The sequence below is a fragment of the Phalacrocorax carbo genome, chromosome 5, assembly GCF_963921805.1.
Source record: "Phalacrocorax carbo chromosome 5, bPhaCar2.1, whole genome shotgun sequence".
NCBI classification, from domain to species: domain Eukaryota; kingdom Metazoa; phylum Chordata; class Aves; order Suliformes; family Phalacrocoracidae; genus Phalacrocorax; species Phalacrocorax carbo.
Window position 1 is genome coordinate 54,717,522 of NC_087517.1, and position 23,347 is coordinate 54,740,868.

Consider the following 23,347-nt stretch of genomic DNA (forward strand, 5'->3'; position numbering starts at 1 on the left):
TGTACTACTTCCCTTGCCTACTATCAGCGCAAGTGTTTTGCTACTAATAGGAGAAAGACAATAAGGACTAAAACCAACTTTGCTTCAGCCATTATTAACCTTTAAAAGGTATTTTGAGGAAGTCCTTCCATCTTTCTTACGTGAATCTTCAGTGAAGCATTTCTTGCATTTATTTTAGATTTTGTCAGGAGACTAACTCCGTAAGACAAAGAATACCAAACATAAAGAAAAAGCCACAGGATGAAGTTTAAAGAAAGGATGTGCTGGCTCAAATCCCATCCTTCTCCCTGCCTCCTCCTCAAAAGGGGTTCAGGGAATAAGTATAACCTGCAGGAATTAAACAAGCAACAGAACAACTTTTCAACAGTGTCTGTTTCTCTGTACACTGAACTTAAACAAGAAAACAATTTCCAAATCCAAACAAACAAAAGGCAAAGTTCTACTTTAAAAATTACTCATTAGGTACACTTTCAGAAGACCGTCTAACATATTTTTCTAGCCTTATCAATAGGCACAATATCCATCATCATTGTTTTTGATTAATACTACTAAGTCGTATCTCTTCTTTTGACGAAACGTTCAATATAGTAAGTAGCACCCAGAAATTTTTTCCACAATTCATTTTCAAACCAAAAGAAGCCATGTAACTTTATTAGTAAGAATAGCTAATTTGGAATTTGAGAGAGAAGAAGAAAGTGAAACCTAGACAGAATCGAGTCAGAATTTTAATCCAGAAAGTACAATGATGTCAGAAGCGTCCAGGCTAAGGATGAAGGAGCAAAAGGTCAGGAAAGCTGAAGGTAAATCTTTAAAAGGCAAAGCATGAAGGTATTAGCCTGGAAAGAAACCCTCCACACACATTCCAGTCAAAGAAAATGGAATGAAAATTTTGAAATGCTGTTCACTTCATTACTACAGTCTTCATGAGAAACAACCAGAGAAAACTCACCATAGGCTGTCCGGGTTCAGAAAACTTAACTTTAATATCCTGCAGATGTTTCAAGATTGGTTCATCATACTCCTAAGAAAAAAAAAAAAAAGAAAAGACATTCCTATTCAGCAGGCAATATTTTTAAGAACAAAATTTTAACCTAGCTTCCTTGTTCAGCCTGTTCTTAAGAAAGAACCAAACCTTGTAATTATTCAACAATTTCAGCTAGAGTTCGGATTTGGATCCGAATTTCTTAATCATAGTTGCAGATACCATGTGCCAAATTCTCAATTATCAGGCCTCATCTTCAGCGAATAAAGCTGCTGCCGTGCTAGACTGCGCAATGGTTACTGAATATAAGATAACTTCATTCAAGATATTTATTGCCAGCAAGATATACTGAAAGATACACTTCAGGGAAGTCTTCCTTAACAGCGTTAAAAGCAATTAATATAACTGAGGGAAAAACTACATAAGCTATTTAACACAAATTCAACCAGTCCATGGTATGCTTATAATATCGTTGCAAAAATAATCCTTTTGGGGCTAAATTAACAAAACTACAGGGGAACAGCTGTTGCAAGCAGCACATAAACTTGCATTTCAGTAACTAAAATGGTTGTTACAAGATAATTTCTTAAACAATCCACATAGTGTTTAGCAGTTTGGGTCAGCTGTTCTGTTTGTCCCTCATCTGCCTTCATATTATATATTATTTTATATATATATAAAATATTATATTATTATATATAAATATATACATAATATAAGATATATAATATTAGGGATTCTAAAGACTCAAAAATTTGGTGCCTCGCACACATTTCACAAGCACTCACTACTAATTGGGAAAAGCAGCAACTCATTTAGCATAGGACAGAAGTTAGTCTTTTCATAGGAGAAACTTACTTGTACTAATTCACTTAGCATATCTACGTTCCTAAAGATAGTAAACCAGAAGTCTGGAATTCCTTTGACATTTGTCTCCACTGCTTCTGCTTTTTCTTCTATTACCACTACATTTTTCAGGTCTCCCTGTGAAACAAATACAGAAATATTTAAGAAACAAAATGCAATAACTTAATATATTAATGAACAGAGGTAGATGTATGAAACATTTGCCATCTCTGAAGCTGTGTTTAAGGAACATTTGAAGTTTACGCTATTTTTTTCTGTAAATGAAGTTGAGAGACACAAAGTTTATTTACACAACTAAATATACAAACATTTAATTCAGATTTACTTTCAACTCATCTGGAATTCTTCTGTACAAAGACTATTAGACCAAGTGACAGTTTCACCAACTTGACAAACAGAAATAATTAAAACACCTCTATCTTTCTACAAACAGAAAAAAAAAAATTTATAGTTTTTTATTCATCTCATTCCTGTGGCTTCATGTGCCATTTACAGTGTTTCATCTAAAATCTTAAATTTTAACTTTGCCCTCTGAAACACTGTTTTAGCTTCCCAATTTTACAGACTACTTGGTAAAGTTGGTTTTAGTGTAATAATTAAAAATAACCAATGTCTTCAATTATTAATCTTTCGTGATACAGGACTCCCTACACATAACTGACATCAGGTATTATAAAAAAGGGGAATGACTAAGTCACTTCTCCATCCCAAGAGGAAATTCACAGTCTGAATTAGTTGCATTGCACCTTTCCTTTTACACCACTAGATAGCAGCAAATATATAAGATCTTCTGAACAGCAGCTACGTGGGTTATGACTAGCCAGGAATATGAAGCAGCAGTTTACTTGCCATCTAGACATGTTTCTGATGTTATGATTGCATGGAATATGGCCTGTCAGTGCTGCATCTACACAAAGCCTACCAGACCTTTTTGCTTACCCACATGGAGTACCATGTCATGCTAAATCTCATGAGATTAGTAAAAAAAAAAGAACCATTAGCTTTGTATACAAAAGGAGAATGAAAAGTGGGCCAAGGGAAAAATGCGAAGAAAACCTGACAGAATGGCAAACAGCATTTTAAGTAGGTCACTTCTCTGAGAAAAAGCAGCAAGCCATGAGTATACATCTCCAAAAACGATGACAGGAGAGTAAAAGGCATCTTACAGATTATATTACCCCTCCTAAATCTAGATAGCTTCTACTCACTAGACAAGTAGGAATCCACTAGCCAGCACACATTTTCTTAGGTCAATTCCATTTTATGACTAGGTGATGTGTGCCTAATCTGTATTTATGGAAATGAAAGCTAATTATGTCCCCCAAAAATAAAGGGAACAGGCAGACAAACAGCCAGCCTTCTATTATCTTGGGGTATCATGTAGCACTGGAATGGAACCCATTATCAGAAAGATACTGTTAACAGGTTACGAACAGTGCAAACAAAGGCAAGTTTTCAATTCACTCAAGTTACAAACTTGAAAAAAGTCTAAACTAAAAGTCTGAAAGCTTTCACTGGACATAACAGTGTCTTCATCATAGGAGCACATTACTGATAAAATCTTTATTTCCAAGGATTAGTCTTTCAATGTAGACACTGTACAGGAATTAATTCTGATAATCTGATATCTGTAGCTCATTACCCAGTTTGTACTCACAGCTAGTTTGTCTTCTTCCTCATTTTCACTGTGCCATTCTGACTCTGCATCTGTGGGTTCAGCTTCTCCATTAATAAACTCTCTTCTCTGTGTTAGACAAATAAAGAATGTAATTGAAGATGTAAAATCACATGCATGCAAACAGAACTGACTCAGCTAGGAGACAAAGATTAGATACATAGTATTCCCACCTTATCAAAAAGGGGTTGATAGAGTGCTGCATATTTTCTCTCTAAATCATGTACTTCTTCATAGAATTTAGCTTCTATATGGGCACATTTCACCTGGAGCTGTTTCAAGGCATCAATTCTTCTTTTCACTGCTTTTGGTAAACTAAAAACCAAACCATTTTTTAAGGTTAGAATTTGGTTGCCTCTGCATTATTTTACTGTAAAATAGGCTGCTTATAACTAAATAACAGTTCTAAAACAAAAGGCTTATGTCAGACACACATATTTCTTCAAAACCTATTCTAGAAAGTTGAATCCTCTCGTACCCGAGTTGTTCTCAAAGGCGTTATCTTCTTTTTCATTCCCTGGAGCCAGCACCCTCCCCATGTAGTTCAGAGATTTGAAATAAATACCTTTGTTTACATGTAAACTTTGAGACTAGAGTTGTTCTGATCAATCTATAAAAATATGATCCGTGCCTTCTACAGGGGAAAATTTTGATTCACAGTCATACTCAGAAAAGTACACATTGCCCATCTGTACATATAAATACTTAATAATTTAAATAGTAAGGTAAAAAGAACTTTTTATAGCTTTTTTTTTTTTTTTTAAGAGGTCTACCAGCTATTCCCAGTCAAGGAAGAAAAGTGTGAATATCTACTAAAGGCAAAATTTTAAAGTTTAAGTCTACTCTACAGTTAATATAAAACTAAGGTTCAAAATAGGGATTTACAGGTCCTGAACTTTCCACTATGTCCTGGACAGCAATCTTACAGAAATCATCCATCAATGCAATGCACACCCTGTCAGAGTAAGGGTCACAGAAGGAAACAAAGGGGGGGCAGGGGAATTATTTCTAACCAAAATAATAATAGCCAAGGAAATACTGAACTGGACAAAGTTTTGTTTGCAATTTTGTGCAAGTAAACTAAAACTTGACTCTTCCCTCCAGAAGTAGGCCACTATGAATCATGGTTTAAGTCAACCATTTTTCTTAGTGAATCATTTGTTCTAATTTCCTACCTTAATTATACAGTAATAACTTTCTATTATGCTTTCAGTCTTCCAAGACTTTTATTATGCCCTGTACTTACGTTTCAATGTAACTTGAAGGAGTAAGGGCTGTGTTGTCAAGACGTTCCTGTAGAGCTGCCAGGACCTGCGGATTTTGCATCACTTGGTCTGCGAGCTTTTCTATGAAGATAGAAAACCAATTTTAAAACATGTTTGAATATATTTATAGTGCTTTTGTCACACTGTGTGTCTTACTGCACTCACAGTAAAAATACTATTTTCCAGATCTAATATAGCACCACTATAGTTAACTAATAACTCAAGCAAAATTATTTCAGGATCAAATTTCAGAAAGATAAAATTGGGTAATGATAGAAAATGCACCTTTCTTTTGGCAAATATATCACATCTTTGCTTTTAGAAGCAAGTAGTACATTGATGACATAAGCAAATTTTCTGTCTTCCTTTTTATGTAAGAAGGTGCAAAAATAGGAGTTTCTCCATACTCCCTCTATAGCTTATAAGGCACATACAAATTTGCAAGAGAACCACCACTGAATTATACTTCCAAGACATTTGTAAGAGTGTTTCCCAGTTAGTCTGACTCCTGAAAAAAAAAACCCAACCTGATGAAAACTTTGTGCACTGTACACAAAGCAGCATGGCACTATGACCATTTCCTTGACAATTACTGATTTTTTACATCAAGATACTTTACAATCTGTAAGACTCCTCAGTCATCACAACAGTTCACAGAAGACTATTTTTATGGGAGGTCAGACCTAAAATGCTTCTGGTTAGGAGTTAAAAATCCTTACTAATAAATGCACAGGTGGTCATAGTGGGAAAACATTTTCTTTTCAAATCTTTCCATTCTTTCTCATTGCTCTTCTCCCCAGACATTAAAAAACAATAAATTGCATAGCACACACTAACTTGATGAAGCTTTATATAGGTGGGTTTGTGTGGTAGTTGTTTGGTTTAGTTGTTTCTTTGGTTTTTGTTGGGTTTTCTTAATCCAATTCGACTATAAGGATTATACAATGGTGTCTACCAGTTGATATGTGATTTGCAACTGCTGGTCACAAAGGCTTTCTTAAGAAAAAGTGATACCTAAAAAACATTCAGTGACCGGATACATGAAACATATTTCACTGTAGCTTACAAATTGAGCATTCAGGTTCATAACAATGGGACTGTAGCTCTTCCAGGCACAGCAGAATTAATTTGAAAAGCATTGTACAGCAGTTATCTGTAGACCTCCCAAATGGAGAATAAAATCCTCAAGAGGTCATATTATAAAGATGCACTTTCCTACAAACAAGATAGTAAATAACTAGCACACATACAGGACTGCTCATTTTAATAATTATGCTGCTAAAAATTACATGTTGTTAATGTTAAAATTTAGTCTATACTATTGCTAGTGTTTAGTAAGTTATTTCATGCAATAGTGAAGCAAAACCACTTCCACTGTTACAAAAAATATAGCCTTTACTTTGCTCTTGGCTGCAGTAAACATGGAAAATGTCAGAAAGTGAACAGTTAGCCTAGGAACCATTGCTTTGCTTTCAATAGTGAACACATCTGTAGTTTTGTCTGTAAAGGTTTTGGAACTTAGATAAAGAAGCTTGGGCACTAAGCACAGACGATAGGCTTGTTCTACCTTTGTAATGTTACTTATTACTATGTATTTCTTACCTTTTTTATCACTTGCATTTTTAGCTGCCTCCACAGAATCTGAAGCAGTATCTTCTGTTTTACTAAAAGAATTAAAAATGTAACATTAAAAAGGCATCATTTTATAAAAATGTCAACATTTAAGAACAAAAGTATTCTGAATTTTCAGTGTTTACTACAGGACAACTTCCATAAACTAGCATCACTACTACAAGACATGTATTTACATCTTCAAGATTCTCAAAACTGAAAAGTTTGGATATGAAACTAGTTCTCCTAAGATGAAAAGGATACAAAGCAAACGCAAAAAGAAAACCCAACCCCAAAACAAAAACCAATGACAGATGAATTCATCTCATTAAGTGCATGGCTGGTTTTCATCTGTACTGGGCTCATTCTGGACAGGAAAACGTTATTACTCACAAGTGAAAAATACAAGTCACCCTTTTATTGTAAGTAATGAAGAAAAACATGAGAAAGGATACACTTATGAAAGGAAAATAAACAATAGATCAAAGCTCTTTGTTTCCAATTTCTATATCAGGTTGTTTTGATTAATAGTAAAAACATTCACCACTTCTCTAGAAAGTGATGTCCCTGTCCTCCCCACCTCCCTGCCACAATGTCTTCCATCACACTTCCTGTGCTGGAGAAAGAGAGGGCCCAGAATGAGTCAACAGCTAGCAAGCACTCCCTGTGTTCCCTGCCAGTTTATAGGTCACAAAACACATAGTCGGTATTGCCAAAATTAACCCTAACTCAGGTACAAAAGGAGAAAAGATATCACATATGCAAATGGGTACTGTAAGTTACCAGCTTAGCCTGTGCACTGTGAGCCTTGAAAGGCCCACATCACATATGTATTTACACCAGTTTAACAGTTATTTGTCCCCAAAATGCTATAAAAAATAGAAAATAAAACAGTGCCTTTCACATGCTTAAATCATATTGATCAGAGAAACACTGAGGATCAGTGTTCTTTTCAAGTCTTTGGAGCATTTAAACAAAAACACTGAAAACTGCATCAAGATAACACAAATTATGTTAATCCAATAACAGAGTAATTCTGTATCCAATACACTACAATCTCAGATCCTCCCGTACCAAATGAGCATTTTGTCCTTGTTGTAAGGAAACACAGTCTAGTAAGAGAAAATATTACCATTTTATTCTTATCCAAGTTTGGTAATCCATTCTTCATAGGTTAAAAACAAAAAATACTCTCCCACAGAAGACCAAATTTCAAGAAAACAGTCCAACATACCTGTTATCTGCCATCTGTGTGCCTGTATCCACCTGCAAGTTGAAAAACAGTGTTTAAAAACACTTTAATGGTAATTTGTTTCCCTCAACAGAAGATGAAAATGGAACAGGTCATTGTTTAAAACCTCAATATCAATTAACAGCTGCTGGTTTTGCTAAGAAATTCATCATGCATAATCTCCTGCAGTAAAGTTAATAGCTCCCATAATACCCAATCCAAACTGGAACTTGCTCATAGTTTTTAAACAGTCTGTTAGGTGCTTTCATTTAACCATTCTACATGTATTTTTTTCTATTAAGTATTCCAGATGTTCATCCATTTCTACCAGATCATAAATCTTCAGTCTGAAGACAAGCATCACAGTATCCTAGACTAGCTCTGCTCTCTATTAAAAAAAATGCAAGCCAAAGAAACAAATACATTATTTTCTAATTCCTTGACAGTATCAAGGTAAATAATTTTTTATCTCTGCATATACTACATTACTATGCCTGATCTGAAAAAAATGAAAGTTCAAATGAATTAAAACAACTTCAGAATTACTTTTTTCTTAGGTCACCTGAGCTGAAAAACATGCCTCACTTGTCTGCCTAATCAGGGCAATTTTTGTGAATACCTGTTTCCACTGCACTAAACTGAACAACAGCCTAAAACTGCTGCTACATAACGAGAAGCAAAGCACTGAAGGAAAGAAAATTATTTACCAGTCAAAGGGGTTTCGACAACAGCTATGAAGGCAGAATCCCCTATATAAAAATTTGCCTTGATTTTTTTTTATTGGGAGTAAGAAAACGAAGAGGAAACTTAGAAGTTGAAGTCTTGGTATTAGCAATGATCAGAAACAAGTTCAGCACAGCTGCCCTGGCCCCCAAGATCTAAATTAGCCCTCCTGAGAAACTAGAGGGAGCCAGACTGCCCAACTTAACTTTTCTGTTATTTCTTTTCTGGGGCAAAATACTCAAGCCTGTACATCTATTTTAGCAATACAGCTTGGGTTCGCCCCCTCCCCATTATGAACAGCTGATCACAAATCCAAGTAATCACTCCATACCATGGCAGAAGCATAGGTAATATCCTCCACTATCAAGCTTTCAAGAAGCAGATATTATTAGTCTGCAAGTCAAATTTAGAATAAAAAGTACTTTCCATCATTCACAAGAGCCAACAGGTCCAGTTTCTTAGATTCTATAAGAGCCAAACAGGCTGATCTTTAGCCCAGCTTCCTATACAGAGCTACCAAAGAAGAACCTAAGTGCTAAAGACATCTTGAGTGGCAGCCAGAGCAAGGGGGACCAGAGATCCCATGCACTCTCCCATCTGGAAAATGCTGATTTTTGTTCTACGCTAGAAAAGCAACACTTTCACAAACACTTAAGTAGAGTTGAAAAGCTTTGTTCATTTACAAAAGTACTAAGAGTATACATTAGATGATTCCACAAGAAGTAAAGCTGCTTAACATCTGCGAAAAAAAAAAAAAAAGTATGAGCCCACCCTATAGTTTAAGTCCAGAATCAAACAAAAGGGGCTCTTTGTAGACTAGGTGTTTCAGCAACCCAGACACATTTATTTGCAAACACTTATTCTTGCCTTAAACATAACAAGAGAAAGCGGCAATGCGAGCAAACACCTGCTAGAGCAAAACAGAAGAATTTTACTATCTTTCAGCTGAAGAAACAAAGGAACTTAGACAAGCCTTTCCCTCTGTGGCAGACAGAGGGCAGGGGAAAAAAAAAAAAAAGATACACTATTAAAAAGGTAAGACTCAGAAAACTGACCTAATAACAGAGTTCAGCCAACAAGTTATACGATCCTAGTCACTATTAGAGGAAGCAATAGTAAGCAACTAAAAATGCAGACTTGCATTGCTTAAAAATTAGCCTCCAAGACTTGTCTCTTCCAACGTAGGCCCAGTGACAGAGCTAATGGAAAAAATCCACTCCATATACAGCACAAACAACTGAGCAGAAGAATTTGTATTTCCTGCAGGGAACTACTTCTCAACTCCGCTGAGGGAAGACAAGAGTCTTATTCCATCTTCATTTGCATTTGGAAAACATGGAATAAAGTTCTGGTGACTTGAATAATTTTTAAATAGCAGCTGAATTAATCTCCACTGGAACAGGCATGAATTGGGCATATTCTGGCAAAAGCCATTCACCTAAGAAACAAGAAACAACAGCAAGAAAGAAGAAAAAAGGCACCAATCCCTGGTGCAAATACATACTTTCAGTCTTGTTTCACTCCTCTTGAGTTGTTCCTTCTGTAACTAAAAAGTAAACAAACATATAATTAGGAGAAGCTTTCTTATAAAACTGCTTGCAATTCCCAGTTGCATTAAAGTTGTCTTCCAAAAACTTACCTGCCGCAGAGTTACTAACAAAAGTGTTTGGTGAAAGCTGATGAGGGCAGGGAAGGGGGGAACAAGGTGATTTTAGAGATACAAAGTTAAATGGACACCTGGTTGAAAACATATAATAGCAAAGCCCTGAGCCTTCATATTTATTGCCTTAGTTATTTTCCAAGCAAGGAAGCTCAGTTTACAGACAATCAAGACATGAGAAAGCTACCAGAATTCCAAGAAAAGAAGAGTATATGGTCTTGTTATCACTACCATTGCCAATAGGAGACCAAATTCATATCTTATTTCTCCTGGACAGTTCACTGTTTTCAAATAACTAATGCAAACATGAAGCTTTGGGGAAGGAGGGGACTACACCAACCACTTGTCCCACAAATCAGACTGCTGCAATTTGTCTAGCACAACTGTCACACACCACTAATCATTTAAAACAGCAGGAAACTGTAAACTCGATGTACTCTATAATAGCAAAAATTCATTATAAGAACAAATAATATCCTGAAGGATGCAACTTTAAAGGAAAAGTCTGTATATTTATGGCAAACCACATTCATAAATGCAAGTGTTCATAGAACAGTTTTTCTCTGCCACAAAACGCTTATGTCTTGCTGTACAAACCTTCTAAACACAGTAGAATATGAAGCAGGAAACTAAGGGACTCCTGAACTCACAGGAAGCCTCCTACCCGTAACTGTTACTGCTTTTTGTAACTACAACAAATCAGGAGGGAAAGTTACGGCTTCCTTTTCAGAGCTGCTGGGATACAACCCTGTGGGAAGCCACAAACATAATAGTCTGACACTTGTTGTAAGGAAAGTCAGAAGCAATAATGAAAAAATAGTCACGAGGAAGAAGCTCATTAACCTGTTCCACAAGCCCAGAACATTAGCAATACTTCAGCTCACCTTGGAAGTTTTCTTGAGGGAACGCTATTTTGGTTAGAGATGACTTTATAAAAAAAATTGCCTAGTGGTTCTGGTTTCACCTATAACTTACATACTTTCTTCACTACATTTTTATTCTGAAGCCTCGTAGGCAGATGTTAGAGGAACAGAGCCAGACAAATCCTATAAAGTCTGGCATCGTATGCGGTAAACAACAGCGGCAGCAGCACAAACTTTAAACAGGCCCTCGTTTGGGAGACGGGGACCTCGAAATGAAATACTGAGCCCCCAAAATCTCACACCACGCTGAGGGAATACGAGATCGCGGATGAGATCAAACGAAAGAACGGCGTCTGACCGGGGCGGCTAAGGGCTTGACTCAACCCGAGCACCGCGGGGTGAGACACTGAGAAACTGTTCACCACAAACAACAGCCCTCCACCCTCTTCCTTCCCCGCTTCCCGCGGGCGGGCGGGGGAAGGGAGGGCTCGCCGCCAGGCTCCCCGGGGCGGGCGGGAGCGCCCATACGCACGGCCGGAACCGCTCCATGCCCCCTCCGCCGAGTTCAGAGCAACGCGGACCCCTCCCCTTCCCTCGGCCCAAACTTCCCAAGCCAGCCTTAAAATGGTGCCTGACAGGGCCGGGCCCGCCCCTCCCGCCAGGCGGCTGCAGGCGGCCCCCGCCGCCACCGAGCTCCACCCCGGAGCAGGCCCTAGCGGCCCCGCGCTGCGGCGGGCGGCCCAGGGACTCCCCGCCAGCCCCACCACCCCCCGCCCGCCGCCCGCCCCCCGCTAGCCGGGAGCTGCGGCCCCGCGGCGGCCTTACCTGCCCGCGCCACCTCAGCCCGCAGAGGCAGCAGCGCCAGCCACCACGGTCCTCGCAGGCTCACTCAGACTGCGCCGCCGACCTAGAAAGCCCCGTCCCATTGGTCGAAGCGCGTGCGCCTCCCTCAGTAAAGACACCACCGATTGGTCCTGGCAGCGCCGCAACAGCCGCACACGCACGCGGGCCATGTTGACTATCCGAAGGCGCGGCGCTCGGCCAATCAGAGAGCGAGTGCGGGTGCGGGGAGTTGTGGGGGGAGGGGCAGGGGGACGTGCGCGTGGGGCGGGCCGCGCGCGGGGAGAGCGCGTGATGCAGGGCGGCGCAGGGGGGGCGGTGGCGCCGGCGCGTGCCTCCGCCCTTAAAGCGACAGAGGCCGTGCTCTGGAAACGCGGCGGGCGGGTTCCTGAGGCGGTGGGGTACGGCCGGCCGAGGCAGGGGAAGGCCGACCGGGCCGGTCGCTGCCGGCGCGCTGCGGTGTTGGGGGGGGAAGCGGGTTGAACGCGGTTGTGTGATGCGGAGGAGCGATGAGCGCTGCCCGGCCAACCCGCGCCCGCCGCGCCTTCGGCGTGTCCTTGAGATAATCCCTGCCGAGGGCCGGGACAGGCGGCTTCCGAGGCGTTCTGTGGCCGGCTGCTGAAGTGTGGTGCTGCTGCCTTCCAGTTTTCAGCAGCAACGACAGGCTTAGCAGCGCCTGTCCTGGGCTCGGTCACCCGCGTGCACCGTAAGGTTTGCTGTCCTAGCAGGTACACTGAGCGGGGTTGGAAGGCTTGCATTTTAACTAGATTAATAACACGATGATGGTTTTAAGAACCTGTGTGTCATCCGCATGGGTAAGGCTACACTTGAAAGGTAAATAAAAAAGCTGAGTGCTTCCTATTAAAAAAAAAACAAACCAAATCCTTTTGATGCTTCAGATTGAGCACCTTTTTGAAAATGCAGATGTTAGCCTTTCCAGCATTGTTTCCTCGTCTAGGTATGGACATAATTTAATCTTCTGTAAGAAAAAGAAAAAAACCCAAAACAAGCCTCTAAAAAACCCTTACTAGCCCAGCTTCTGTTTGTATGGCAGTTTGTAAGCAGCAGATGCTGGGTAGCATGGTGTTAGGAACAGTGCGATTTCAGCTTCGGAAGCCTCTTAAGAATCTTAGTAAACTTTCACTTGGTAGGAAAAACCTCTAACCCAGTGGATTCCCTTCTTCTACAAAAGGTTTTCCTGCAGGTCTGCAACTTAGTCTTGGAGTTAAGTAATTAGCGACAAGGATTTATCATCACAATCCTTTCATGGGTAAAATTAAAATTTGGAAATGATGAGACCAAGATCTTATTAACAACTACTCAGTACATTAATGTTGGATTAGTTCAGTTACTATAGGAATGTAGTGACAGCAATATTTAAGGAATTGTTGGTTAACTAGGTACCAATACTGTAATTAATAAGATACTTGCAGGGATGTTGTGGAGTCGGTTGCACAAATAAGCAGATCTGGTGCACCAGAGGACATGCTCAGTGGAAGGCTCTTCCATTTCTTTTCTTTGCTTCCAACTCCCTTTCCCTGTTCCTCCTGACCAGTCCTTTTTCTAACATCAGCAGGTTAACGGCCTTCCCATAGCTCCATGAAGTTTTATTTTGGGACACCCTTATTCATGAAAGCAGCTACACTTAATTCTCAGTCTTCCAAAGAAAGAACTCTGAAAGGAGGATTTATCTGAAGGTATTCCTTCTCAACCTTTTGTTCTTGCTGCTGGTTCACAGCCATCAAGTGTTCTAAGTTTTTCCTGTCAGTGTCCATTTTCTTAAAAGCTTTCTCTGCCTTCCACCCAGAATACAAACTCCAAACTGTCTCCTACAAAAATGTAGGAGGTTTTGCTTAAGTATGTGCTCTAGTGGCACCTTTTTGCTGTTGTGGGAATACGCTGCAGCCCTGTTCAGACTATTTGTTGCACTACTGCATCTTCTGTGGCATGTGCAGAGTTTGTCTCTCTGCACTAGTTGCTAGCTTGTTAATGCAGTTCTCAAAAATGCTGCAAACCCTCAATTAAATTAAAATTAGGATGGTCTTGTAGAAGATTTGTTTTCTTCTGGACGAATTATTGAAGCCTTGAGGCAGGCTGGAGTGCTGGAAGCATTTGGCTCTCTTCCTCCACTGACATATATCAAAGTAAACATACATTTACATTACATTACATCCTTGGATTTTTAGTGCCCCTCTCCAAAGGCATTACTCCCTCACGATCAGTGAGGGGTTTTTGCTGATTTTTGTCTAACCTCTCATAGCACAGCACTAGACTTCAGGCCTGTGGATAAGGCACAATCTGTGGAGTCATCTTGCTGTCAGGTGCTCCTACCCTGCAGAGAGCTGCAAAGAGGTATTTGCTGAATCACCCTGGCTTGATTTAAACACTCAGCCTAGCATACAAGACAACTTGGAGAACCAAAACTGAGAGAAGGGATTATGGCAGAGCTGCTGAACAAACGCACTAGGCACTGGAAAGAACGCTTAGGCTGAGATCTGTAACTGGCATTTAAAACGTTTGTGTCTTCTGCCCTTGGGTGGGTATTAATGGAAACTGCTCTCAGTGAGATGCCAGACATTCACAGCCTAATTTGAGAGATAAGACTTAGTTTGTCAATTACTTTTTCTGGAGGGGGAGGAAGAACTTTGATCATTGCTAAGTGGAGTGTTGGTACTAAATAGCTAACGTGCTTCTTAATTAATTTGTTCTGTCTCAGGAGACACCTCAAGTACTATGCATGTGGTACAGTGTCCTGTATAGAAATTGCCCTGCGAAATTAGAGGGAAGAGTAAAAATTCTTTTCTGTATTTGTGTGGTAGAAATCGTGTAATTAAAGAGGGAGCTGAAGTTGGTCCAACAACTACCACCACCTGAAAACGTTAGCTTAAAATGTACAAAAAGAAGCTGAAGGTATGTACTGCATGTGGCAGAGATTTGGTTATCTGCACATTTAAAATGCATCAGTGGCTTCCTGGAACAGCAGACAGTAAATACAAACATTAGGATAAAGAGGTCAAAGAGAGTACCATAAATGTAATTAGAAACTCATTAAAGTCTTTGAAAAAGATTGGTGATGACAAGACCAGATTGAACAATTCACAATTTTTTTTTCTACCTCCATCTGAGTGATGGAGGAACTTGTTCTCTTCAGTGGTGCAGTATTCACATTTGATGTTAATTTGAATATTCACATTTAGAAAGGCTGAAAGGCACACTCTGAGCAAAAGACAGAAAAAATTTGCTGCTGCCAAGTTTGGCCTTCAGCCAAGGGTGCAATTAAAAACAGAAACACAGCACTTTTACCTTGCCTTGCCATCTCTGAATAAATTCTGTGATAGGTGGGAAGTAAAAAGCTCCGTGTTGTACAAACATGAGGTCTGTGTTCTAGAAAATTAAAATACTAAAAATTGCAAGGTTTTGCTGTGGGGATTTTCACTTTCATAATGCTTAGAAAATCACATTCCAGGCTGGCTTCCCTGAGGAAGTGCATGCATACAGGCACATTTTAAAATAAAAAAAAATTAAAATACTGTGAAGTCTGTCCTCTCCTTTTTCCTTGCTGCCAGACAGGCGACTGAGACAATGGATGCAGACCACTGCTGCTGCACTCTTTTCTCCTGGTTGCCAGGTCACTCTTACTAGGCAAGTGGAGTGGAATTCACTTAAGTGCCACCTCGATGGATGCCAGGGAAGAGATATTGTGCTGTGCGGGTTTCACAGATGGCACATCTTCACCACAAAAGTCAATTTAAACAACGTGCATCCAAGCCTGGCCGCAGCGTTCTGTCTGCTAGCAAGTTTTCCTTCACCAGGACTTTATGAGTACTGCTAATTTTTTGCTAACTTGTGGCTGCAGAGAGGATAAAAGTGACTGATCTGTGGTAGCTCTGGAGCTTGTTTTTTGTTACAAATTCTAGGAGACTAAGTCTGTTTTTCTGACTCTCTGCCAAGGTCATTGTTTTTATTATCCTGCTGCTTTTGGAAAAAAAGAAAATATTTTGCTATGATTTTATTTGGACAGAATGAATTAACTTCCTGTTTGTGTATCAAGGTAAAATACTTTAGCAGCTTCTTTACTGGTGTTACCAATTTGTGTGTTGTTTTTTTTTTTTTTTTAATAGAAAATACTCAGGCCTGTCAACTAATGCACAGATGCTTTGTGAAGCAGACATTTTCCTTGCTGACAATGCTGACTTCCAAGGACAGCTGAAACAGATAGGAAGAGAAAATTGTAATTGGAAGACCAGTTCAAGTATGGGAAGAAGAGTTCAAGTACGGGAAGGTTTTGAGGGCATTATTGCTGGAGGAGTCAAGTGACAAGCTTGCTTGAAGAAGGCAACTTCAGAAAGGCATGAACTAGATAGCAAAACACTGTAAAAAGCAGGGGAGAATACATTGCTGTGTGGAAGAACAATGATCACCCAAGACGCAAGGTGAGCCTGAAGAGGAGAGGGTTGCAAAGGCTCTGAACCTTTATGATGACTGTGAAAAGAATCCCATTGATTTTAGGAGACACTTGACTGTGTTCAACAACAGGAATGCTGTTTCTGCTGTAGCAGAAGAAAAAGATTACTTTAGTAGCACTGATGTTTTTGATAAGGATTCTTTCAAATTATCTTAGTTTAAAATATGCAAATTGACAATGAGACAAAACACAGAAATGGCTGCTAAATAATTTTGCAGGTAGAATAAGACCTTAATGGGGCAGTAAGTACAGCAGAGGCCCTTATATGACATCAGTATGTATTTAAAAAAAAATACTGAGTGAGGAAGGAGTGTGTGCATGTGGGAAACATACAGAAAAAATGGACGATAACCTTTTGAGAAAGATCTATGCAAGGAGGGAAAAGGGCATTAAAAAAAAATTATTCTATACTGATGGAGTAGATAAACAATGGAATTGAATGAGGTTCTTCTAAAAACATAACAGGAAGAGAAAAATTAGTGTGTGGGGAGGGAAAGCCAGGATGTTATTATGGAGATGTCATAAAGAAATTAGAATCCAGGACAGCAGTGGATTAACAGCATCTTCTCCATAGTTACAACCTAACTAGCTTTAAGCAAGTGCTAACTTGGATCAACAAAAAAGAATTTCTATAACCAAATTACTGACATTATTCGATATTAAGCAGCAACTTCAGAAGCAGTTCATGTTCAGGAAAGTAGTTAAGGCAATGAAGTCTATGGTTAGAAATCATTTAGGTCTGGGTTTCTCAGTAAAGTTTGTAGATCTAGCCCTGGAGCCTGTCTAGACTGCAGGGAGTTTGGAATTGGAGAACATTATCTGACTGAGAAGCAGTATCTTGCAAATGAGGCCTAGGCACATCCCATCCCTTCATGGATATTCTGAGGGCACATGTGTCTTGGGGGAACATGCTGGGAAAAAAACGATGAGCTGATCATGTTGAAGGGGGTTAGAATTGAGAGTGGTGTAAAAATGCAACTGATCCTCTTCTGTTCACAAACCAAAGGATGGAGAAGTTGCCCTTGTGGCTGTGGCTGGCTATTTGAAGTACCACAGTGCAGTTTAAATATGCATTTATACAATTCATTAGAAGTTAGCAGAATAATCAAATACTGAATGCAAAATGAATTAAATTTGTAATAGGAAGCTAAAAGGAAAAGTTCTGTAAGCCACATTTCAAAAAGATGTTAATGGAATAAAGATAAGCTCTATATTCTTCCCACTATACAAAGGTCACATACAATTTGTACTTTACAACAGATTTTATTTTTTGCATAGAAAACGCATGTGCTTTACTGACCTTAATATTATGTGTGTTTTCAGAGGCAAATACAAACTAGAAAAAAAGCCCTACTAAACCTTTCTGTTACTCCAAATATGTTCATTCCTCAGAAGGAGGAATATAAATATATAAAGCAAAGATGTTTTAACTCTGAATTAAGGAAAGGAACATAGCCTAATGGTTATAGCATGAACCTAAGGTTGAGAGAGGTGTCACAGTATGACCTGCAAGTCACCCTGAGGCTTAAGAATACTTGAACATAGTTCTGTATGTTGGGCACTCAGCGGTTATATGCAGTTGTGAAGTAGGTGAGGTATTTTTTATGATTTTATGAATTAGCTACTGCCAGTGAAAGGCATTAGTAGGCAACAGACAACTGTCCTTGCAGACATAATGTGACCAGGCTACATCAGAGAGATTATTAACTCTGGGTTAAACTGTCACGTTAAAAACATCAGTCTTGAATAGCAACCAATTTATAGCTGTATTTCCTAATTGCAAACCAATCCACAAACTGTATCTCAGTATGAAACCCTCTGTTAATTCCCCTTGGCTCTGAACAGGTGATTAGGTACTAAGTACTTTAGGTAACCAGGTGCTTTGGCAGCACTGCTGTTTCCTTGGAGGGATAGCTCCAAGAATGCACCCCCCATCACCATTAGCCCTTCATGTCTTCCCCACCTGTTTGTTCAATGTATGTGCATTTGCCTTGTACTTACCCACTTGATAGCAACTGCAGGTTGAGCAAAGATGATGATCTGTTCCTTTTTGCAACAAAGTGACCATTAGCTTCTACTATGCAAAGTGTTCTGGGTATACTTATGAAAGTTTTTAATAACAGCAGCTAGAGTAAGTATCATAGTGGAACTACCCAGTTTTTCCTGCTTATGTAAAGATACTAAAGTCATCTGGAAAATACTGTTCTTGCTGTGGGGCTAATTACTCAGCTCCCATTTAGTAGTAAATTTTGCTGACAATGATGTGTTCCAGAATGCAAGCTACAGTGGATTTTAGATAGAAATCAGTCTGCAGGACAAATTAACCAAAGCCTGGACAGCTATAAAAAACAACAATCCTTATGTGGATTTGCTGACTGAGCAGCACCTTCCCAAATTGAACTGGCAACTATTCAACCTGCTACTGTTGTTGCAAAGAAACTTCTTACAGGTTGGCTTTTTTAAAGAATGGATTTTTATTGACTTTCCAGATGACGTTATTCATCCACGTAAACAGGATTTTTACTTTGCACGTAACAGAAAGTGTAAACAGAAATTGGAGCATCGGTATATGCTCATTTCTTCAATGGTGACCCAGCACTCGCCTTCTAAAAAAAAGTCCTGTTGTTTTCAATTTGCACTTCCATTCTGAACCATTTGTAGATACTCCTTGTATAGCTTCTCTTGAGTTTCATAAAGCTTCTTTAGCTTCTTAATTTGTCCTTTGCTGAGTTCTTTGCCTTCTGTATCATGGGTGGGAAATCCCTGAATAGTTAAAAAAAAAGAGGATATTTAAGATAAATTCTTGGGCTGCTTTTGCTCCTTATGGAATTGTGTTTTAATAATGTCACAATGACAAGCTGTCAGGATAGGGTGCATTTTGGCTAATTTTCTAGAAGTCTGACCACTAACTTTGACTATTTGTCTATGTTGCCTTCTTTGTTAATGAAGGTGCAAAGGGTATTTTCTGTCCTGTACTAAGTAACAGAAGCTTAGACAACTAACTTCTAGGTGGTTATAGTTAAGAGAATAATGACTAATCCCTGAACAGATGGTTAAGAGACCACTGTTAATCATACTAGCATATCAAATCCAAGGCTTAAAGCAAAAGCAGTAAGAGATTTGTGTTCTCAATGGAGAAGCTATGATCAGAGTTTTTATGGAGGTTCGCCTTGGCTTGCAGGGGTATCTTCCAGTATTTATGCTCTCCATTCTCACTTGCCCCCCAGGGCCTGGACATCTGCATGGGTGAAGAGGACAGGCAAAAGCAGGATAAATATACCAGACCAAGCGCTGAAGAAACAGTGCTTTAAGTTTTCCAAGTAATGCCTTTTATCCCCAGGGGGAGCAATCAAGAGCAAAGCTACCCATACAGTGCCTTCAGAGATCCTTTGCCCTGGGAGAGCAGAACAGTGGGCAGAACTAAAAAGGAAGCACAGGACCCAGGACCTCTCTGAAAAAGATCACTTCTGGCAGAGTTGGCGAATTTGTACTTTTAAGTTAATTCCTTGCCTTGCAACAGGGTAATATATCTGTGAATGAACATCATACATGTTCCTACCCAAAATATCTACAGGGACTTTTGCTCTGCGATGAGTGTGGCCAAAGGAGACCAATGTACAGTGAAAATACCCTTGAAATGATGACTAACAGCTAGAGAACTTTGTTTCCCAATGCAATATGTATGTGCATTAAAATTAATCTATCGCCTTTTCTTTCTCTCCTTCCCTCCTCTCACTATGTTAATGGCACTGCCCTGGAGGTTTTGGAACAAGATCAGCTACGTACACATACAACTGAGTATGTACAACTGGGGAAGGAAAACCACTCCCTGTCTAAAGAAAAGTCTCTTACGTTTTCATCAAACATGGAATATTTTTCATGCTCTGATTTAAACATTTCATGCGGTGGAATCTTCATTTTTGCCAGTTTTGCTGCCTGCAATATAAAACGTACATTAACAACCTGTCACATATGCAAAAGGAAAAGTAGACTATAATTTTCAAATTAAAGAGCATTTAATTGACAGTTGTTTGTCATGTGAAAAGGAACTTTCAGTGAGGAACAACTCAGTAAGTCTTAGCTGTGCTTGTCTTGGGCAGGGGGGAATATGTTTTTCCTGCTGACAAGCACAGGTTTCTATGCAGGTCACAGCAGGATCAGGATGCAAGTATTTGCACTGAAAATAAACTGAACTTTCACTTATCTGTAAACAAGCACATCTCCAAATCCCTTCCAAGTAATTTATACCCAATGCAAGGGAATCGCCTTTTTGAAAGAATGGAGAAAGCTACTTGGAATTTGTGGATGACAAATGCTGTTTATCTGTTTTTCTCTCTGTACACGGTGCTCTCTAGAAGTTTACTTCCTCTTTCAACCCAGGAACGCATTTTCTGTACTGTTTGAGTCATCAGTGTGGCAAACAATCTCTTCTTCTTGTGAGTTCATCTCTGGCTGACTAGTCCTCATCCAAAGCCTAAAACATTTGAGCTATCTCAATTCCAGTTGTAGAGATAAAATGTGTTTTTACAAAACACTACATTTCAGAACTCAATCATAGGGAACAGGTGGATTCTTAGAGAGAAAAAAACCCCCCCTGTTTTCATACATACCTACAGCACTGGCAAGGGAAGAAAATAATAAATGATACAAGCAAAATCTTCTCTAACAGGCATGTGAGATACTACTTCGGCAATTAAGGAAGTAATTCTGTCTACAGACTGAAATATGTGCTACGAGATCTTTTAAGAAGCTTTTGCAGCCTTTAGATGCGTTCTCAAAGATGGCTTCTCTACATAAGGAGCTGACTATTCAAATCTGAACTGCAAGCCAAAGTCATTCTGAGCAGACAATGGCAGACAAAAAAAAAAAAATAAGTGGAGGCCCAGTTAAGGCCGGGCAGAGAGCCTGTGTTCTAATGTAATCTTTCCTGCATGTCAGTATTGCTGCTAACACTTTTCTTCAAAACCCGATTAAAAGGATCTGAACACTTACTTCCTGCTCTTGTTTTTTCCTGGCTCCTTCTTCTTTCTTCCTTTTTTTCTCTTCTTCAACCTATGAAAGGCAAAGTTAATGAGTAAAAGGTAACTAACTACTTCATTTGGTTGTTTTCTAAAAAGCTGAGCCAGCTAGCTCCCCCGGATATCTTATTACAGACAGAACTGGCAGCATGACCTGCAGCAAAAATGCTATGCCTTATAATTGTCCAATACTTCCCACTGCACAACTTTGATTTCATTTTCTCTTATTCACAGTTAAACCAGTTTTAACTGTTCAGGATGCTTTTTTGCATGCAAAGTGTATGCATATGAAAGAATACCTACAAAGCCTGTAAAAAGAAATGGTCCTGCCATTTCACAGGGAAAAATGTTTTGCAAATGACTTCAAAAAAAGACCATATTTTGCTGATATTTTAAGCTCTTGCCTCAAACTGTGAAACACTACGATTTCTCAAGAAGCAGTTGTATCCCTTGATGTTCCTAGGGAAACAACTATCCACGTTTAGCCAACTTATAAAACTTTCAAAAAAGAAAAAAATCTCATCTTGCACTTGCTTAGGAGAGAGCTATCAGTTCTCCAAGGGTTCTGCCAGTACTGAACATAATACCGTTTCCAGGGAAAACATACTCTAGCTGCAGGTTCCACCCAGCAGCTATCCATGAACTGCCTTCAAATGTCTTTTTGATGAAAACATCTGGAATTGGCTGAAATGAAACTTTACTTCTCCTTTTTCTAAAAAAACTACTACATGGAAGGAGAAATGTTGGAAAGTCTTTCAAACATTTCTAATCATGATGGAATTTTATTATTTGTTAAAACTGAAGAAAGTGTTACTTTTAAACGTTACAAAGTCAAATATTAATGCTAAGAAGTGTCAGAAGGAGAGTTTCTGTACAGACCTTGTGCATGTGAATTAGGATTCACCATCTTTATATAGTAACATGTGAATTCTTGCCCCCAACCCCTGAATATCTCACTCATCCATACTACACTGATTACAATTTAGCCAGCACATTTTCTTCTCACATATCAGATAAATATGGTCTAGTTCTACGGAAAATGTCAACTTCATTTGTACAGACAAAAGAAGTCTGAATTAGCTTCTCATTGGAATCATTCTTCCAGAGAGGTAAGACAGTACACATGCAATACTTAGCATCTCTTAATTATATGAATTAACTCTTTCTCAGCCAAAACCAGCACAAGATCTTAAAAAAACAAACAAAAAGCTTTAGAGGTATTCATTAGGTCCCATACAAAATTTTCAAGAATCTACTGTTTCAGAAATTCTTCTCCTGAACACCACTCAATTTTTAGTATCAATTCTCTTATTTTCCTTGTTGCTAGTCTGTGAAGATTTTTCTTATAAGTTATCAAAGAAGTGTAAAAGTATCCCCAGCTTACACATTACTTTAAATTTTAAAAATATAGAATGCTTAAAATAATAACCTTTTTCTTTTCTTCTCTTTCTTTCAATAACATGTCCTTATCCACTAATTTAACCACAGTTGGAAGTCCTAAGAAATCAAAAACAGATGAATGAGTTTCCAATGCTTGAATAATCAAAGATAAATGTATTTACCTTAAGATAACTGTTTTCTTTTTGCAAGCTGAATGCAAATACAACTGAGTAATTACACAAAAGTGACTAAGAAATTAGGTGCTATAAGAAATGTTCAAAAAGACTGCAATGTATATTTTTATATTCTAGATATATAAACCAATATACAGTTCTATAATATATATTCATACATCAGACATATGATATGCTATAGCTCTGCAGTCCTTGAGTTTGTTGGATTATTCCAGATTAGTTTTGACAGGTTGTTTTCCCAATTCTCATGAAAATAGCAATGTACAAAGTTCCAAGATATATAATTGGGTACCTTCATGATCTTCAAATCGAACACCAAGTTCAGGAAGGATGTCGTCTCGAAGAGCATCACTCAACTGCAGCACTTCAGTTACTACAGAGCATGAAAAATACTTTTGGTGAAGTAAGATGTGGTGAAAGTATACTTCTACCCTGCTACATAGTTATTTAAGTGCAATTAGGAAATTGCCACTGTCTCACACAGGCCAGAGAAAAATCTTTTGTTTTGAAGTGATAAACCTTTTAAGTAAGTTCCGCCTTCTTTCAGCTACACTGAAAAGAAGGATGTTTCTT

At 39.0% G+C, this 23,347-nt stretch overlaps 2 protein-coding genes and 1 non-coding gene across 7 annotated transcripts in view; all 3 read right to left on the minus strand.

Moving 5' to 3' along the window:
- NAP1L4 (nucleosome assembly protein 1 like 4) overlaps positions 1–11,813 on the minus strand; it is a 29,061-nt gene extending 17,248 nt beyond the window's left edge. For all 4 annotated transcript variants that reach the window (XR_010373116.1, XR_010373117.1, XM_064452528.1 and 1 more), the window contains exons 1-9: positions 11,703–11,813; positions 9,859–9,900; positions 7,635–7,666; positions 6,392–6,453; positions 4,771–4,870; positions 3,698–3,839; positions 3,507–3,593; positions 1,841–1,966; positions 950–1,021 (exon numbers count right to left, since the gene is read on the minus strand). Coding sequence is in view for 2 of the 4 variants with exons in the window: in XM_064452528.1 (XP_064308598.1) it covers positions 950–1,021; positions 1,841–1,966; positions 3,507–3,593; positions 3,698–3,839; positions 4,771–4,870; positions 6,392–6,453; positions 7,635–7,648 (603 nt within the window). In the remaining 2 variants the exon portion in view is untranslated. The remainder of the gene's footprint in view (positions 1–949; positions 1,022–1,840; positions 1,967–3,506; positions 3,594–3,697; positions 3,840–4,770; positions 4,871–6,391; positions 6,454–7,634; positions 7,667–9,858; positions 9,901–11,702) is intronic.
- On the minus strand, positions 3,162–3,290 carry LOC135313727 (small nucleolar RNA SNORA54). The gene has a single exon (XR_010373256.1). It is a non-coding gene; the product is annotated as a small nucleolar RNA SNORA54 (small nucleolar RNA).
- A 6,824-nt stretch (positions 11,814–18,637) lies between the features above and the next one.
- The window catches only part of CARS1 (cysteinyl-tRNA synthetase 1), a 34,654-nt gene continuing 29,944 nt past the window's right edge, over positions 18,638–23,347 (minus strand). For both annotated transcript variants that reach the window (XM_064452542.1, XM_064452543.1), the window contains 5 exons: positions 23,067–23,147; positions 22,630–22,697; positions 21,175–21,234; positions 20,035–20,118; positions 18,638–18,945 (listed from right to left, as the gene is read on the minus strand). In XM_064452542.1, coding sequence (XP_064308612.1) covers positions 18,811–18,945; positions 20,035–20,118; positions 21,175–21,234; positions 22,630–22,697; positions 23,067–23,147 — 428 coding nt within the window. In that variant the 3' untranslated portion in view covers positions 18,638–18,810. The remainder of the gene's footprint in view (positions 18,946–20,034; positions 20,119–21,174; positions 21,235–22,629; positions 22,698–23,066; positions 23,148–23,347) is intronic.